This window comes from Podarcis melisellensis (genome assembly GCF_964234715.1).
Source record: "Podarcis melisellensis genome assembly, chromosome: 1".
Classification (NCBI taxonomy): Eukaryota; Metazoa; Chordata; class Lepidosauria; order Squamata; family Lacertidae; genus Podarcis; species Podarcis melisellensis.
The window spans coordinates 56,556,745-56,576,993 of record NC_138528.1 but is presented as its reverse complement, the minus strand read 5'-3'; the positions used below and the strand labels follow the sequence as shown (position 1 = coordinate 56,576,993).

At 41.1% G+C, this 20,249-nt stretch overlaps 1 protein-coding gene across 1 annotated transcript in view; it reads right to left on the bottom strand.

The window, feature by feature from the left end:
- The window catches only part of ABTB2 (ankyrin repeat and BTB domain containing 2), a 146,017-nt gene that overhangs the window by 45,220 nt on the left and 80,548 nt on the right, over positions 1–20,249 (bottom strand). Inside the window, exon 2 of the mRNA XM_081891455.1 lies at positions 2,761–2,907. Within this exon, the coding sequence (XP_081747581.1) occupies positions 2,761–2,907 (147 nt within the window). The remainder of the gene's footprint in view (positions 1–2,760; positions 2,908–20,249) is intronic.

The window sequence follows — 20,249 nt, the reverse complement described above, 5'->3', positions numbered from 1 at the left end:
ATGCAAAAAGACTATTCCTATGCACATTTACTCATAAGTAAATCCAATTGAACACAGTGGAACTTACTTTGGAGTAAAACCCCCCACACAAATATTCTCAAATCCCGAGGCTGGATATTGAATAGAATTGAAAAATTGTAACCACATTAACATCCTATGAATTTTCTGTTGGTCTAATCTGCAATGCTGCAAACTTATACAAGAAGTACATCTGGAATTCAAATTTTCAGTGCAGAATAATACACATACCCCTTACCCAGTATTCCCTCCTTGCTGTACTGGCAACTTCTGACCACTTTTTTTTTATAAAAGAAAGCTACTAAGGAAATATATAAGGAGATCCATTCATTAAATACAATCACTGAGCCAGCCGAATAGAGAGTAGGGAAAGGAAGCTGCATTCAATCATGGACTTCTGCTACAAGTGCTCTCTTGTGTCACAGAATATACAGAAGTATGTAAAACTTTTTTTTTTTTTTAGAAGTGGGGGTGAAACCTCAAATTAAGGCAGGTTGTGAAATAAATGGTGAGACCTATAAGGTATGTGCTGGCTTCTGACAGCAGCGTTTGCATGGTGGTGGACCAGGGGAGGAATGCCAAGAGGAATGTTTTTCCAGGAAGAAATAAGCCAGCAAAGCACAACTTAAAGGGTCATTGTTCAGCAGCACGGGCTCCAAAACGTAGTTTGTATTAATCAAAATATAAACAGACTTTCCAAACCTAGCATGAAAAAAAGATTTTCATGATTTTCCTCTGCTTAAAAAAAGAATAGAAAACATTGAAGTTAGAGAAAGCTTTTTTTTAAAAAAAAAAAAATAGAAGGCAAAATTGGCTGCTCAACTGGAGAACTGGCCCTTTGGCATTTGTGCATTCCCAAGCCGAAGGTCAAATAATCGCCTGACTCACAGCATTATCAAACTCACAGCTTTTAGGCTGGTTGTCACATGCCAGCCAAATGCTACAGCCCACCAGGTGCTTAACAACTCTCCTCTTTGTGCAATTCCAGGTAGCTTCAGAAAAGAAGCCAGTAAGATGCAGTGGTTAGAGTGTTGGACTAAGACCTGGGAGGCCAGGGTTCAAATGCCCATGCAGCCATGAATCTCACTGAGTGGCCTTGTTCCGGTCACAACCCCTCAGGCCTAACTGTAGAGTTGTGAAGAGGAAATGAGGAGAGGGAGAACCACATATGCCATGGAGGAAAGGCAGGGTATAAATGTAGTAAAAAAAATACAGAGTGGGTTTTATCAGGCATTTGGGGTGAGCAATCTATAACTCACATAGTGTATATAGCTCAGAGATAGATAATTTGAGATGCCCAATTTTGCCAGAGGTATACAGCCCCATGTTTACTACAACAGGGGCAATGCTGCAAAAGCCAAAGCAAGTGGTGCAGACATAAACTACTATTGCACAGTTGGGGGGGAGGGAATGGTTGGAGGTGAAAAGTTTTTAATGCCTCCAGCTCTAGGCTGGAGAGAGAGCCAGTGTGGTGTAGTGGTTAAGAGCGGTAGACTCATAATCTGGTGAACTGGGTTCGCGTCTCCGCTCCTCCACATGCAGCTGCTGGGTGACCTTGGGCTAGTCACACTTCTCTGAAGTCTCTCAGCCCCACTCACCTCACAGAGTGTTTGTTGTGGGGGAAGAAGGGAAAGGAGATTGTTAGCCGCTTTGAGACTCCTTCGGGTAGTGATAAAGCGGGATATCAAATCCAAACGCTGCTTCTTCTACTTCTTCTTCTTCGCCGCAAGGAAATGGCTTCCTGACCACGCTGTCACCTTTCTCACCTCAAAGTTTCTCCTCTTTGCCTTCAAAACCCTCCACAGCCATGCCTCCTTTATGTTTCTGCTCTTATATACTGACACATTTCTAGTCGTCACCCTTGCTCCTCCACTTCCACACCTTCCGCCATCTGAAAGTTTCCTGCAGGCCCTGCCCCACCATTAGACAGAGTGAGGTAGTTGCCTCGGGTGGAAGATGCAGGGTGGGCAGGCAGCCTGCTATTCATTCTTCCCAGGACCCTTGCCCATTCCCTTCTTTGTGAGATCAGAGCTGTGCCCATCATGCACCACCTAAAGCTAGCCAAAGCTGTTCCAGTTGTAGGTGCCAGAGACAAATTTTCTGTTGAAAGTCTTTCAAGACTTTCATGATGCCTAGACTCGAGACCACCAAGGTGAAGGGTTATTTAGGTGTTTTAGTGGAGTCAAATTTTAGCTGTGGAGATCACGTTATTGCATTTTTATTGTTAGATCAGGGGATTGCCGAATTTCATTAATGTGATGTAGCATGTTGTTCAGGGTTATTTAAATTTAACTTTTTGATTATGGAAATGTGGCATGCAAATTAATGATGATGATGTTATAGACTTGCAGTGAATAGGTTATCTACAGCACATTCATAGAATCATGGAGTTGGAAGGGATCCTGAGGGTATGTCTAACTGCAATAATCTCTGCCTCCATCACTTTCCTCTTCTTCCTCTGTTTCCTTCCTGTGTCTAAGATTGCAAACCTGCTGAGAAAGGGGGCTCTCAGGCCTTTATTTGTAAAGCATAATGTACACTGACAACAATTAAACAAATAAAGATCACTGTAGGAAATTATATTTAAAATACCCAGTGACGGAATCTGAGTTTTCCTGAGTAATATCACAAAACACTAATACCTTGAACAACATGGGCCCAACACCAAGATTTCCTCTGAGTTCAATATCGAAAGGTCCCATATTTTTTGAAAACAAGCGATCATATGCGGGTGGAACTCACTCAGTTCGGAGATGCTTCCAACACAAGTTGCCAGGAGAGACTGTTCTAAAGTTCTAAGTTCTAGCTGGGCGTAAGCATCAGCTCTTCCATTACTGCACATGGATCCATCGTTGTAAGGACTGAAGTACGCAGGCAGAGAAAGTACACCTAAAAAGAGACAGAGAAGAGAAAACATGCCTGTTAGAAAGCATCAGGATAAATAAAACAACACAGAAGAAAGAGGAAGAATGGTCAAAAGCTCTATCTCTGTACCGCTTCCTCTGCGGCAAGCCACAGTGCTGACTTATGAGAAGTAAATAAGATTGATCCAACCCATCTTCATTCCTGGTGAACTTCCAGAACTGAGCACGACCCAGTCAAAGTGGTCGGTCACATCTTCTGCTATCTTGTAGGGCCTCTCAACATGCCTAAGAGTGGTAGAATTAGCAACAGTACCTGGATTGGAGACCTCTGAAGTCTCTTAAATAACAAAGAATGGGTTCCCACCTATCTAAATCACTTGTTTAGCAGTAGGGCTGTTACAAGTAGAGATACGCATGTTGTGCAAAGTAGACTTGTGCCCACAAACGTCCCTTGCAGAACTTAGTAGGATCCAACCATGGGTTTGGTTTCATGCTCAGCATTTGCCTGAACATCTGGACTACAATTTGCTTCATATGATTTGTGTCAAAATGTGGTATGACATATATAAGCTGCTTTGTACAATCATAGAATCATAGAGTTGGAAAAGACCACTAGGGCCATCGAGTCCAACCCCCTGCCAAGCAGGAAACACCATCAGAGCACTCCTGACATATGGTTGTCAAGCCTCTGCTTAAAGACCTCCAAAGAAGGAGACTCCACCACACTCCTTGGCAGCAAATTCCACTGTCAAACAGCTCTTACTGTCAAGAAGTTCTTCCTAATGTTTAGGTGGAATCTTCTTTCTTGTAGTTTGGATCCATTGCCCCGTGTCTGCTTCTCTGGAGCAGCAGAAAACAACCTTTCTCCCTCCTCTATGTGACATCCTTTTATATATTTGAACATGGCTATCACATCACCCCTTAACCTCCTCTTCTCCAGGCTAAACATGCCCAGCTCCCTTAGCCGTTCCTCATAAGGCATCGTTTCCAGGCCTTTGACGATTTTGATTGCCCTCCTCTGGACACGTTCCAGTTTGTCAGTGTCCTTCTTGAACTGTGATGCCCAGAACTGGACACAGTACTCCAGGTGATGTCTGACCAGAGCAGAATACAGTGGCACTATTACTTCCCTTGATCTAGATGCTATACTCCTATTGATGCAGCCCAGAATTGCATTGGCTTTTTAAGCTGCCGCGTCACACTGTTGGCTCATGTCAAGTTTGTGGTCAACCAAGACTTCTAGATCCTTTTCACATGTACTGCTCTCAAGCCAGGTGTCACCCATCTTGTATTTGTGCCTCTCATTTTTTTTGCCCAAGTGCAATACTTTACATTTCTCCCTGTTAAAATTCATCTTGTTTGTTTTGGCCCAGTTCTCTAATCTGTCAAGGTCGTTTTGAAGTGTGATCCTGTCCTCTGGGGTGTTAGCCACCCCTCCCAGTTTGGTGTCATCTGCAAATTTGATCAGGATGCCCTTGAGTCCATCATCCAAGTCGTTGAGAAAGATGTTGAATAAGACCGGGCCCAAGACAGAACCCTGTGGCACCCCAAGGATGTTTGCAGAATCTGTCCACAAGACAAAGGCTGAAATACAGTGGTACCTCGGGTAACAAACGCTTCAGGTTACAGACTCTGCTAACCCAGAAATAATACCTCGGGTTAAGAACTTTGCTTCAGGATGAGAACAGAAATCGTGCAGTGGCAGCGCGGCGGCAGCAGGAGGCCCCATTAGATAAAGCGGTGCTTCAGGTTAAGAACAGTTTCAGGTTAAGAACGGACCTCCGGAACGAATTAAGTACGTAACTAGAGGTACCACTGTAGAAGACTGTCTGGTCACTTCTAGCCCAATGATTCTGGCGGCGGAAGAGACCATATGTCAACTTAGCATTGACACTTACACTACTACACTGGACAAAATGAGTTCTAGCGTTATACAATGCAATGAAAATGAGGTCATTATCAGTGAAGGTTGAGCCAATTAATTCTGTTAGGTTAGCACTAGAATAGTAAAGGCAGAATAAAAGGGCTCTAAGAAACTATGGCTCGGGCTGCTGCCTGTACGTGCCAGAAAGAAACAATGGTCAGGATCAATGAGAAATAAAAGCCCCTTCATTCAGTTTTCAAAAGACTGTAATGCTGCATTGGGCAAAACAAGTGATCTGTACATAAACTGCTATTGCACAATTGTAGCAGGGCAGATTGTTTTAAGCACTTCCAGCTTTGGTCAAGATAATAGGAAATGAGTGTAGACTACGAAGTGAGTTCAGTGGACCTTTGAATACCAGATGCTAGGCACAAACAGGCAATGTTGCTGCCCTCATCCCTTGTGTGCTTTTCAAAGGTCTCTGGCTCATCTCTAGTTAGGAAAAGGATGGTGGATTAGATAGGTTACCCTCACATGGAAGGATGGTAACGTCAGAGGTGGGACAGAAGAACCAATGTGTGTGTACTCTCTCTTTTTCTCACCTCATGTGCAGGAGAGTCATTGGTTCTATATTGTTTGATTCAGCCCACAATGGATAGAGAAAAGATGTGTTTGAGAGAAGGTTGGATAGTGTTTCTGTTACAGATCTGAGCATCTACGCACGCTCTGTGGAAACATACTCCAGTCATGACAGACAAAGCTATGCTGCTATATCTTCTAGAGATGGCAATTCAGGTGTCCTTTTGGCATGTTATCTGGTAGGCACTGATAACATTTGCTATCAGCAAATCTTGTTTGTGCTGATGAGATCATTCTACAACTGCAATCACATCTAGCTGAATGAGTGTTGTGCTAATTTGAAGCAACACAATTGTCAAAAGAAAGACATATTAGGATACTTGGTTTATTCATCATGATGTTCCTGCCCTTCGACTTTTGGCTGCAGCATTTGTTTCCCTCGCTGATCTCACATGCCTTCTTTTCACATGCTGGTGAGTAGGAAAGCCAACAATGACATCAGCAAGGACTTCCTGGGTATTCTGGGGAGAAGGAAATAATGCAATCTGCTGTGTCTCTGCACTGTACATCATTGTGAGCTAATGGGAAAGCCCAGCCAGCGGACGAAGTCATTTGCATATTTGGAAAGCAGAGAATAAACAGCAGCAGCACATGCCAACAATATATATTTTGTTGGAAAACACAGGGAAAACTACCCATCTTCGCCCCCACCGCAAAAAGAAATCAAACTGATTCCGATTCCCTTTCCCTACATTAATACCCCAATTTTCCCCCCTAGTGCACACACTGATCTCACAACTGTGGCAAGGTGAAAATGGGCTGATTTCCAGATGATTAATTCAGAAGCACACAATGCCATAGAAGGTGGAAGGAGAAACTAAGGAATGTGCTAATAAAACAAAATGATCACTTAGAAATAAACAAATAAAGCTACACTTACTTTGTTCCAGGAAATTTTGATGCCTTTTTTTAAAAAAATAACTATAGGAAATAAATATTTTTATATGGACATAACCAGATGGGCAGCATCGAAATCAGATTGATTATATTCTCTGCAGCCAAATATGGAGAAGCTCTATACAGTCAGCAAAAACAAGACCTGGAGCTGACTGTGGCTCAGATCATCAGCTTCTTATAGCAAACTTCAAGCTTAAACTGAAGAAAGTAAGAAAAATCACTGAGCCGGTAAGATAAAATCTAAATCAAATCTCTTATGAATACACAGTGGAAGTGAGGAACAGGTTTAAGGATTTAGATTTGGTAGACAGAGTGCCTGAAGAACTATGGATGGAGGCTCGCAACATTATACAGGAGGCAGCAACAAAAACCATCCCAATGAAAAGGAAATGCAAGAAAGCAAAGTGGCTGTCCAACAAGGCCTTACAAATAGCGGGGGAGAGAAGGCAAGCAAAATGCAAGGGAGATAGTGAAAGATACAGGAAATTGAATGCAGATTTCCAAAAAAATAGGAAGGAGAGACAAGAAGGCCTTCTTAAATGAGCAATGCAAAGAAATACAGTAGAGGAAAACAACAGAATGGGAAGAACCAGAGATCTGTTCAAGAAAATTGGAGATATGAAAGGAACATTTCATACAAAGATTACCATAATAAAGGACAAAAGTGGTAAGGACCTAACAGAAGCAGAAGACATCAAGACAGTGGCGTAGCGTGGGTTGTCAGCACCCGGGGCAAGGGAAATAATTTGCGCCCCCTAACCCATGGATTTTAGCACTCGAGTCCCTTCCACTAGATTAATTAGTGTGAGCGCACCCCCCCATGTTGCGCCCGGTGCGGCCGGCCCCCCCTGCACCCCCCACGCTACGCCACTGCATCAAGAAGAGGTGGCAAGAATACACAGAAGAATTATACCAGAAAGAAATGGATGGCTCGTACACCCCAGGTAGTGTGGTTGCTGACCTTGAGCCAGACATCCTGGAGAGTGAAGTCAAATGGGCCTTAGAAAGCACTGCAAATAACAAGGCCAGTGGAAGTGATGGTATTCCAGCTGAACTATTTAAAATTTTAAAAGATGATGCTGTTAAGGTGCTACACTCAATATACCAGCAAGTTTGGAAAACTCAGCAGTGGCCAGAGGATTGGAGAAGATCAGTCTACATCCCAATCCCAAAGAAGGGCAGTGCCAAAGAATGCTCCAACTACCGCACAATTGCACTCATTTCACATGCTAGCAAGGTTATGCTTAAAATTCTACAAGGAAGGCTCAAGCAGTACGTGGACCGAGAACTCCCAGAAGTGCAAGCTGGATTTAGAAGAGGCAGAGGAACCAGAGACCAAATTGCAAGCATGTGCTGGATTATGGAGAAAGCTAGAGAGTTCCAGGAAGACATCTACTTCTGCTTCATTGACTATGCAAAAGCCTTTGACTGTGTCGACCACAGCAAACTATGGTAAGCTAAGAAATGGGAGTGCCTGATCATCTCATCTGTCTCCTGAGAAATCTCTATGTGGGACAAGAAGCTACAGTTAGAACTGGATATGGAACAACTGAATGGTTCAAAATTGGGAAAGGAGTACGACAAGGCTGTACTGTATATTGTCTCCCTGCTTATTTAACTTATATGCAGAATTCATCATGTGAAAGGCTGGGCTGCATGAATCCCTAGCCGGAAGATTGCCAGAAGAAATATCAACAACCTCAGATATGCAGATGACACAACCTTGATGGCAGAAAATGAGGAGGAATTAAAGAACCTTTTATTGAGGGTGAAAGAGGAGAGCGCAAAATATGGTCTGAAGCTCAACATAAAAAAAACGAAGATCATGGCCACTGGGCCCATCACCTCCTGGCAAATAGAAGGGGAAGAAATGGAGGCAGTGAGAGGTTTTACTTTCTTGGGCTCCATGATCACTGCAGATGGTGACAGCAGCCATGAAATTAAAAGACGCCTGCTTCTTGGGAAAAAAGCAATGACAAACCTAGACAGCATCTTAAAAAGCAGAGACATCATCTTGCCAACAAAGGTCCGTATAGTTAAAGCTATGGTTTTCCCAGTAGTGATATATGGAAGTGAGAGCTGGACCATAAAGAAGGCTGATCGCTCCAATACTTTGGCTGCCTCATGAGAAGAGAAGACTCCCTGGAAAAGACCCTGATGTTGGGAAAGATGGAGGGCACAAGGAGAAGGGGACGACAGAGGACCAGATGGTTGGATAGTGTTCTCGAAGCTACCAGCATGAGTTTGACCAAACTGCGGGAGGCAGTGGAAGATAGAAGTGCCTGGCGTGCTCTGGTCCATGGGGGTCACAAAGAGTCGGACACGACTAAACGACTAAACAACAACAACAACAACAACAAACTATCATCATCAAGTCAAACCACATAGTCCTTGTTTTTCAAAGTGAAGGGTTTGATGAATGATGTGGTGAACTTAATGGCTTAGTAACTGGGATTGTCATTTATATCATCAACATAGTATCAGCTTGAAAGAGAGATTTCAGATACGTCTTTTCTTGGATTGGGGAAAGGCTAGCAGATAGACACTTCTGTGGCTGCTACTATGAGAAAACAGAAATATTCTACTGTTGAAGCTCCCAGGATCTAAGAAACAGCAAAAAGACTAATGCCAATCAATGTGTTTACATGATCCTCTGATATGCCAATGCTGTTTAAGTGTACCACTTTCATGTGTTTGGATAAATGGGGGCTTATGGTTTATGGCTTCTTTTCAAAAGAAACCAGTTAGAAATTCTAGTCTTAACACATTACCAGAAGAAAATTATTGCCAACCAGAAACTGATTCAGAAACTGTACCAAATCCATGCTGCAGAGAGGATTTTGCTGGCAAAAGTCCAGCACAGAATTAAATGCACTTAAAGCTTTAAACGTTTTTGGATTGTGGTTGTTATCTCTCAGATAAGTGATGTTCTGGTTCTCTCACATCTCCTGAGTTTTTGAAGATTCCAGCCATAAATGGTGGCCCTTTAAATTGCCAATTCATATATATCAGCATCAGTACTGAGACTGTACTCAGAGCATCTCTGCAATGTGGTGATCAAGACTGAACAGAGCAAAAATAATTAGTTTCTGGCATTTGTCAAAGTCTTTGAAATAGCAGTTGGGAATAAGGTATGTTTATTCTACCTCACTCAATACAGGAAACCTGCTTATGGGCTCTGCCAGTACCGTTAAAAAGCTGGCGCGACAGGGTGGAGTTCCAGTAAGCCCTTTCTTAAAAAACAAAATTATTTTGCCAGCTTAAAAAGTTTTCTTTTTTTTAAAGATTCCTGTCTATAACATGATACTTTTTAAAGGAACTGAAATATTTCCAGCTTCCTAGGCAAAATAAGTTCAAGGAAGGGGAAGGAGGAAATTGATTTCTCTCGCCCCCCCCTTCCATCACTTCATTGCTTCTGGTTTCAAACAAACTAGTTTGTATGTGAACAAAGATGAGCAAACCATCTGGAAACTGCAATCTGAACTTTTATTCCTGATAAGGCCCAAACTAAACTTGAGTTTTGATGTATTTTTGCATTTAATATGCAGGTTTTTTAAAAATGCAAATAACATCAGCGGGGGTGTGTGTGTGCTGATAATTTATTGGTACAGTGGTACCTCGGGTTACAAACGCTTCAGGTTACAGACTCCGCTAACCCAGAAATAGTACCTCAGGTTAAGAACTTTGCTTCAGGATGAGAACACAAATAGCGTGGCGGCAGCGGGAGGCCCCATTAGCTAAAGTAGTAGCTCAGGTTAAGAACAGTTTCAGGTTAAGAACGGACCTCCGGAACGAATTAAGTTCTTAACCCGAGGTACCACTGCATTATGGCAGACACAGAGGAGGATTTAACCCTTTGCTCCCCTGCTGTGACAATGCGGAAATTTATTTGGTGGATGCCTCACTGGGCATTACCACAGAATTACCACAGCTTCTTTGGCCAATCCAAATAGGAATCTGAAAACCATTTTTAAAAAGGTGTTTTACAGACACTAGGGGAAAGGTATTTCATAGTGGAGAAGAAGCCTCTGGCTGTCTAGCACTTTGCATGATTTCAACATTAGAAGGCAATTTCCTAGTCTTTTCGTTGTCAATTCTTAGTGGCTTTCTGAACAATTGCATGGCATCCAGAGGTGAAGACGGGGCCATTCCAGGAATGGCAAAGAGCCAGTAAGAAAAATATGAAAAGCTTAAAATTCCCCGCTCCTGAGACTCTTGTTACTGATTTGTACAAAAATGTGAGTTTAAAAATCTGACTCTCTTAGAAGTACGCAGAGACTGCATACGTATGCCCCATGGGCTGGTGGTCAATGATCACTGCAGGGCATAAGTCAGGAGGAATGTAAAGAAGTCAAGGTGTTCTGCTCATTAAACAGGTTTAAAAAAAACCCCAAATACAATTACATCCCCCCGCCCATATTTTTCCTCTGGACAGAAAAAAAAAAAACAAGTAAAGAGAAACTATAGTCAGTTCAGGAAATTAAAGGGAAAGAAAAACATTTGAGGAAAATGGCGATACTCAGGAAAAGCCCTGAAGGCGTGCAGCATTTCCTCAGTTCTAATAAAAATTAGAAATTGCATTCATATATAGCCTAAAATAATATTTTTTAAAAACCCAAACCAAAAAAGACAAACATCATGTGCCAAATCATATTGCCACTTCACCAGTGTAAAATCAAAGCTAAAAATTCATATATTCATTAATTTAAACAGACTTAAATGAATACGTAAGGACAATTATAAAAGCTAATAATAAACTGGCAAACTTACCAACTGAGATGGCCAAGACAGGATTAGTATGTCCTTAAAGCATTCTTTATTTTATTATGATGGATAGAAAATGCAATTTATGCAATTTAGCAAAATCTGAATGCAATTAATTGGTTAATGTGCCATTTAATAGCCAATTTTTTAATTTTAAGGCTATATTAAACACCTATTTGCACTTTAACGTATTTTATATAAGAAACTGGAAGCATTTAACAAACAATAATGAATTCAGCCACATAATATACTTTGAAAGTTTATATATTTAAAGAACCAAATGGATATTAAAGTATGCTGATGCAAATAAGAATTAATCCCTTTATGGGTTAAGGCAGATTTTGCACATCATATTCTTCTAGACTAATTAATGCTGGTTTTTTTAACCCCATGCAGATTTGACAGATCATATACATTGATTTTTGTATGATTTTTTTATTGGATTCTTTTTTTCTGCTATTACTCTTGTGATGATAGAGCCAGTTCCAAATATCACCAGTGCACCAATCTTCTGGGCTATTTATTAACTGGTATGCAAATACATGACTTTTGATGAGGATTCGTGGAATTGAGATCCTTTTTAGACTAGGATCTCTGCAAGGCCTTTCCTACACAATCTCCAAGCATGCTCCAATCACAGTTTGTCCTTTGAGGGATATAGTTGCATTTCCCCTAGTGGATGTAACAGTGTAGCATGATAGGCCCAGCCAAATGCACTAGATTGTGGGAGGGGCTTGAATAACCCCTAGATAATCTGAATAAGCAAGATGGCCTCACACGGTTGAGGTCTGCTTTCTGAGATATAGCGGATGCTGAAAGTTTATGGCTTTAGAGGGAAACAAACAGCACTTTGAATGGTACTTGGAAACTTAACTGGGAGTGTAGTTATCATAGGTATATTATGCTCTGAGATTTGCCCAGATCAACAGCTGGGCGGTCATTGTTCTTAATCCAGCTGCAGCTCCATATTCAAGAAGTCAACTAGGCTACATAGCAAAATTAGCAGGAAACTTCCTTGGGCCATTATAAGAAACTGTTTAGATTTATCAGCATCTAGGGCAGGGTATCTTAACGAGGGTCATCACTCTTGCCAGGGTTGGAGCCCTTGAGATTTTTAGGGGAGTTTTTAATGTTTGAAGTTTTATTGTGCTTTTAATTTTCTGTTGGGAGCTGTCCAGAGTAGCTGGGGAAACCCAGCCAGATGGGTTGAGTATTATTATTATTATTATTATTATTATTATTATTATTATTATTATTATTATTATTACCTTACCCAGGTAATGCATAACAGTAAGTATTACTTTACAAGTCTACAGTGGTACCTCTGGTTAAGAACTTAATTCGTTCCAGAGGTCTGTTCTTAACCTGAAACTGTTCTTAACCTGAGGTACCACTTTAGCTAATGGGGCCTCCCGCTGCCACCATGCCACTGGCACACGATTTCTGTTCTCATCCTGAAGCAAAGTTCTTAACCTGAGGTACTATTTCTGGGTTAGCGGAGTCTGTAACCTGAAGCGTCTGTAACCCGAGGTACCACTGTACTCTGAAAGTTCTTACAGCTCACACAAGGAATTCTCAGACTATTAGATGTGCCCGCTAATATACAAAGATGACTGGTAACTTCCTCTTTTCAAGTTGCATAATTGGCTATGTGGCTAGCACTAAGCTGCATCTAGCAGCGTGTTGGATCCCTGGTCTGCAACTGGTTTCCCAACTGACCTCCCCAAGGAGGTCAAAGCAAAATCCCCCTCTCTGTCTGCTTCTAAGTCTTATTGCCACAAATGCTACTCCTAACCACCCCAGTTTTGCCTCTGGAATGGTGACTGGGGGACCAGATGGCACCCATCAGCAGGACGGATCTGGCACCCAGTTGCTGAGCCCAACTGTCAAATAGGTTTAGAACTGTTAATTATATCCTGCTCTAAGGCATGTATTTGGTATTCTAGGTTAACGTATATTGGATCGTGATGAGTGACGTTTATCATTACATTGGCGATATCCTCATAATTGTTTCAACTGAGCACAGAGCAGTGCATTTAACGCTGCACAGGAATATTTCTGTAGCAAGTAAAATCTTCTAATCTAATTGAAACCGCAACTCCACACTGGAGTTGGGCCAAGCCATCAAGAATGAAATCCTTATGCAAAGTGTGCCAAAATATTTTAAAAGACCACAAATGGTCAGGGCTTCCATTCATGTGCCTTCCTCATCACACCAAAGACTGCATTGTCCTACTACCATATTCTGAAACACTGATTCAGTGCTGTCTCCCAAGGCATAAACCCCACCTGCTAACTCAAACCCATTTCCTGGAGACACATATATTTTCTTCTCTGGGAAATTTCCCAAGCAGTTTCTAAAAATGATGCCTATAAAGCTAGGAGAAGCCATATTTTAACTAGATCTCAGACTCTGATTAGATGTCAGCCATTGATAATTGAACAACCGTTCTGACAATATAAGCCATTGTCAATAATTTGAATGTGAAAGCTTTCTTAAGAAAGCTTAATAATAGTAAATTTATTATCATCATCAAGGAATAAACAATCAAGGAATAAAGATGACTTTTAGAAGACATATAATGGCAGCCCTGTGTGGGGCAGTTTTTACAGTTTGATGTTTTATTGTGTTTTTAATATTTTGTTGGGAGCCACCCAGAGTGGTTTCGGCAACCCAGTCAGATTAGCATATAGGTAAATAATAAAAGTATTATGATTATTTTTATTTCATTATCAGTGTACTACAGTCAAACATAAGGCAGTTTCTTGCCCCTAACAGCTTGGAACTGATTTATTTTAAAAAATAAATAAATTTAGACTTTGTGAAACATACCAATACCATATTCAAGGCTCAGGTTCAGACATGCAGTGCTGGGAACTGGGAAAGCATTTTTTTCTAAGTTTGACATTATTGGTTTTATGTATGTTTTCCCAATAATGTTAATAATAATCAAGTGGTAATAATATTTAGTGGATCTTTCTAGCAACTGGAGCCCAAATTAAGTAACTGAGTAATATCAAACATATGGATATTAAGATAATAAGGAATGGCAAAAGAAGAGGTTCCAGAACTGAGTCAGTATTCCTGTCTACAACTTTAAACACAGTTGTGTTGACAACACAGACAGTTGGGAAAAACGTAACAAGGCAGTGTGTTAAAACGCTGGTACCAGTCTGACTGGTACTGATTTGGCCAGGCCATGCAAACCATGTACGTTTAATGGCTTTGTCTGGAACCAACTTTCTTGCCACATTCAATTTAATTTCTCTTTTGATTTTGTTTCTCCATGACCTCAACTTTTGGGTCTCTTACAGTGCAATCCTATACTTGTCTACTCACAGTCCCACTGGCTTGGATCCTAACATTTTGCTATGTGAATGGAAAGAGAGTTAGGCTTACTGAAGAGGTCCTTCTGTTCCTTCCGTGTATATATGCAAGAATAAATTTGGCTCCAAATCACAGTGTACTTTCAGGTAAATGTATACAGTATAGGATTGTAGCCTTAAATTGCCCTAATTTACTTTATGTTGTCCTCTGTGTGTTATCTCAAGCAATCTAATATAACTACAAGCAAAAGTGCTCTCGTTTATTGGAGTTTTCTACATATGTGTGGCGACCCTTTTTAGCTTTAGATCCCCTGAACCTAAAAATATCCTTACTACTTCCCATAACATCTAAGATTATCCCCAAGGGATTGCTGTTTAACTAATTGACCTAATAGGAGCCAGATTGCACAGTCTCGTGTGATCAGATGACATCATATCCTGAGCAGATAATTTAAAGAACACTTGAAAAACAAGGTACGCTTCCATTGCAGCGTAAAATCCCCTAGCAACTCTCAAGTTATGCAATACCTTGTATTCCAGACTTGAATATCCTTAAGGGCATCATAATCTCCAATGTATGACAGAAAGCAGCACAGGGAGATTAAGCAATATGTCTAAGTTTTAAAGAGTGATGCAGCATTAATCATTAATCCAACCACACTTTTCAATTGCTGTAACAGATGCTATTTCCTTTATTTTTTAAAAATCAATATTTTCTCTCAGGTGGCAAATACAATACATCCTCTGTTTTTTATCCTCACAACAGCCCTGTGAACTAGGTTAGGGTGATACAGTGCCTGGGTGAAGGTCAACCAGTTCACTTCATGGACAGATGGGTGGGGATCCCATTGTGGGTTGTACAGGCCCTGCCTGAAGCTCAATTTATAATTTATGCAAGCAAGGTGTAAAGTGTTTACCTGTGTAAATGCTCCACATATGCCTCATAAATATGCACTGGCCCATTTGCCCGTAGCATTAGCAATCTGTGGCCAAGGCGGATGTGCCACTGGCATGCAAGTTCTACACGGCAATGGGTCAGCACATTAAGGAGTCAGTGCATTTCAGTGTGACAGGATGCGTATGGGTTACCTCTGCAATTCAGCGCTCTACCACGGGTCCAAAATTCTAACCTAACTCTCTCGATGTATTAGCATAACCCATTGAGAAATTATTCTTCTCCTCAATTTGTTTAGGAGTACGGGTTTGCAATTTTCAAAAAAAAAACAAAACCATAGCTTTCAGAGCACATTATAAAGACCATTTGCAAGTATGGCACAATTTAAGAGTTTGGAAATTTTGCCAAGATTTGTTTGATTTAAGGATGTGCATATTTTTATTGATCTTGTAAAGGCTTCCAGACTAAAAAACAAACAAACCAAGGAATCTACAGTGGTACCTCAGGTTAAGTACTTAATTCATTCCGGAGGTCCCTTTTTAACCTGAAACTATTCTTAACCTGAGGTGCCACTTTATCTAATGGGGCCTCCCACTGCCACTGTGCCACTGCCGCGCGATTTCTGTTCTTATCCTGAAGCAAAGTTCTTAACCTGAGGTACTATTTCTGGGTTAGCGGTGTCTGTAACCTGAAGTGTATGTAACCCGAGGTAGCAATGCAATCAATAGCAATGCAATCAAAAAGACAAAAAAAAAAAGTTTCTATTAGGAAGCTATTCTGCACAACCTCTTGCAAAAAATGGGGCTCTTGAGTCAAGTTTGCAGAAATACTCTGAAATATTCTGCTAGTTGAAATAACATCAATTACAAACTGAAGAGTAAGGTTCACGAACTGCAATGCTTTTAACTGGCCCGCGAACATGTTTTTTGGCATCCAGGTCATCCTACCTAAGAATTAAAACCGATCTAAAAGTGAGTGGTAATATTAGGGTGAAGAATACAGGTCGCCTTGAGTTTACAAACTTCTGCTTACATACTCCAATTAAATCCTTAAAAAGAAAAGCCGCTATAGGGCTATAAATGTCACATGGACAAATGGAGAAAAGCTTTATGAGGTGCAGTATAATGTGCCACTGGCCTTGTGGACAAAATGAAAATAGCTGCCTAACGCTGCTGTCAATAAGCACTGGACTAACAAAGGAACGGGGCTCAGTTCCGAGAATGGGACGCTTGAATTCTGCTCCAAGTTCTGCCACTGAGCTGCTATGACTATGCCATTTTATTTGACCTCCATGGCTAAATCCATTCATGTGTAAAATAATATTAATGCATCCCTTTCGCACAAAGGCCGCTATAGACAACTGTAAAATGTATCCAATCTTCCTTGATTTAATGTGGAGTGCCATGCCACCACTTGGGGGAAGGACGAAAGGATTATTCAGCTGGTTCAAGAGCCTGCTCCTGGATACATTCAAGGTAAAAGCGTGAAAAGCAGCCTATTTTGGGAGCACTTTTACTGTGACATTTCCCCAAAGATTACTGAACTATTAGTAGGTACGTTTGTGATAATTTCCTCATATACAGATGACTCCACTGCAAACCAGGTGAGTTCTCTATTCTACCTATATATATATATGAGCAGATTTGTACATGTATATAAAGCAGGGGTGGGGATCTTTTGGTTGTCTGGATGTTGCTGAACTACAATTCCTGCCATCCCTGGCTAGTGGCCATGCTTGCTGAGGCTGATGGGAGTTGTAGTACAACGTCTGAAGGGCCAAACATTCCCCCCACCTGATATTAAGGGACTTGATTTGGTGAAAATGTATGTGACCAGGGATAGCGGGAGAAGGTGTTTAAAATGCAGAAATAGCACTAGGCTTATTAGCCCAAACATCATGTAATGAATGTGCTCTTACAACATATCCAGGAAACAGCCTAATGTTCAAAAAATCTAGTAAATAATAATTTCCCAGTTCTTCTAAAGAGGTTTCACACACTGAACATCTCGGTTTAATTTGCTGTGTTTCACTTTCACTTGCATTTCAAAGGGTGGACTCATACATTATCCTTTTAGTAAGGCAACACAAGTGTGAAAGCTAATTTTGTGTATGCTTTTGCTGGCCTCCAGTCCTATAGCCAGTACAGGCACTAAAAACATTGCCCCAGAAGAGATCAGAAAGAAGAACAACATAGAAAACCACAACCCCTCCTTGTCTAGCAGGGAAGCTGCGAAAGATTATTTCTCCTTGGCTGAATGTTTCTTCGCTTGGAGTGAGAGAAAGTCAAGGGGAAAGGCCATTTCAAGCCTGGGTGGCAAGAATGGGAAACCTGTGGCCCCCCAGATTGTTGGACTTCAGTTCCCAACAGTCACAGCCAGCCTGTCCAATGGGCAGAGATAATGGGAGTGTAGTCCATTGACATCTGGAGGGCCATAGGCTTCCCCTTACCTGCTGTATAGACAGCTAGTAGGAAGGAGCCTTCGGGGTCCTAAACAAGTGGAGTAAATCTGGTTTTCATGTAATCACTTATTAAAAGTATAATGTGTAGCCTGGGCTCTTAGCAACAACAGCTAATAAGAACCGGAAATATAATACTGTCCAAACTAGTTTGAACTTGACCAAAAAAATAAAATAAAAATCACAGATCATCATCAAGGCTAAAACAGCTCAGGGCTCAAAGTCAGCCTTTGTAATCCCAATATTTTAGATCAATATCCTCAAGTCTATTCTGAAGAGAAATGCTTGTGTTGGAAAATAAAACTCCTATGTCTCTTGACAGACATATGTACGATGTTCAGTATCATCTAGAGAAAGACTCTATGTCAGCTGTGTATTGGAAAAGAAGCTGTCTGCTGCTTGAGTTTAGATGTTCTCAGATAAACACTTGTGACTATCTAGTAGGCCAAGTTATTTTATTTTCTTTACAATACACTTCACAGCGTTCAAATAATTATTAGCTCTTAGAATAAACCTCCCAACCTCACTGTAATGAGAGGTTACAATAGGGTCAGCCAAAAAAGAGCTGGTATAATGTAGTGCTTAAGAGTGTGAACTGTGAGCTGGGAACTCCTTGGCTTAAATCCCTCTTTAGTCATCAACTCATTCTGGGGCCTAAGGCATGTCACCACATGTCCACCTCAGGCCCCACATCTGCAATATGGGAATAATACAGTGCTATTTTAAGGATTACTAACATGATACTGTCTGGATTATTGAAAGGATGTATGTGAAATGCTCTTAGGTGCTGAGGATTGTTATTGAAAAGGGAGAAGTTACGTTGCAACAAGTTGAAGTATGCAAGAATACTGTAAACAAATATAAAATTAATTTCACCTTTCTACAAAAGACTAGTTTCTACACAGGCTCACACAACCTTCTCTGTCCTCCATCCAGGGAAGCCAGAGTGATGATGAGAGTTCAGTGACACATTCCAACCAGGCAAAAGCCCTCAAGGAGGATGTGAGGCAAGGCCAAGGAGGTGTGTGGCTTGGAGAGAGGCCCAAGGGCCAGACAGAGAAGTCTGGAGGGTCAGAGCTGGACTGCAGGCCTGAGGTTCTCCACACCGGACTAGAGGGAGGATCCAAGCTAGAGACCAGCATCATTGGGTGGCTGGCACTCAACTGGGCTCACTTCTCCATGACTGGAAGTGGACCAGTATTTATACATGACTTTTGTATACAATGCAGAATACTAAAATGCCTAGAGTTGTCTTTCAGAAAGGTGTCCAAAACATTAACCTGGTAGAAGCTGGAGCTTCATTTCTGTACATAGTGCTGGGTGGCTAGCTAGACCACTGAAAGTCTCCTTCCATCTCCTCCTCCCTCCTTACGGTTACCTATTTCTTCCTGGGACAGATCCCTTCCTATTCTTCCCTTACCATCCCCTGTTTCTTCAGCCACATTATCTCCCTAATGACCATAGCATATGACCCGAGATCCAATCTGTCTTTCCTTCAGGCCATCATGTTCATATAAGCAAGAATACACACTATAATTATTTCTGAAAAGTGCAGTTGTTTTCTCAGTGTCCAAGCAGTCATGGGGTGTGTTGGTCAGTTTGTTTGGAGCCCTCCAGTAAATCTGTGTTGCAAGGTTTTTTCTCTGCACTCCATCATCTGACACAGAGGCTCGTTTTGTTCTATGCCACTTGCCTTTGGTCATTTACAGAAGCACAAGCAGCAGAACTTGTACTTTACCACTGAACGATGACCCTTCTTTAGCATCCATTCAGATTCTATAGTAGTACCAAACTATATATAACTTCTTCAATGTGCAATTCAATTTTCAACAATGCTACTTTGAGTTTTGTTTTTAGAAGAATGTCAATGGTCACTGGCATTACTGACATCCTGAGTGGTTATTTTTTTACAGATCATTTTTAAAGAACACGAGGAAGGAAAAAGCGACATTCCTAACGATATTCTGATTTGCAACGCACTGTTCTTCAAAGCACTCAGCATTAAAACCATGTGCTAGGAGTTTGTCTTGTGCTTTAAAAGACAAGGAATTGGCAGTCTGTAATTTTTTTTCAAAAAATGGTTTTGCTAAATCTATTGTACCTGTAGCCTAGATTATTGAGACCATGATTGCATGAAATATTCTTTAGGAGTACATCAACTTTTTAGATCTTTCTAATTAATTGAGGGTAGCTCTGCTAATTGGACCATGCAAATCATAGCCAGAAGCCTTAACCTAATTAGAGTTCTAGTAGACTGCCAGCAATTCTCTTCCTGATACAAGTTTTTTTGGAGGGGACCTCCACTGACTGGGATGCTGCCAATTCAAACAAAATAAGAGCTAAAAACAACCACAAGCAGCCTCCCACAATGAGCAATATTGTTGTAATGCTGCGAGTAAAAATATGTGGCAGGTTAAGTATCACTTAGATTCATTTGATTCTGTAGCTGTCAAACACAAGGACTTGAATATCTTATTAAAGGCATCTATCTAGTTCTATCATTTCCATTCTTTCGGGCCCACC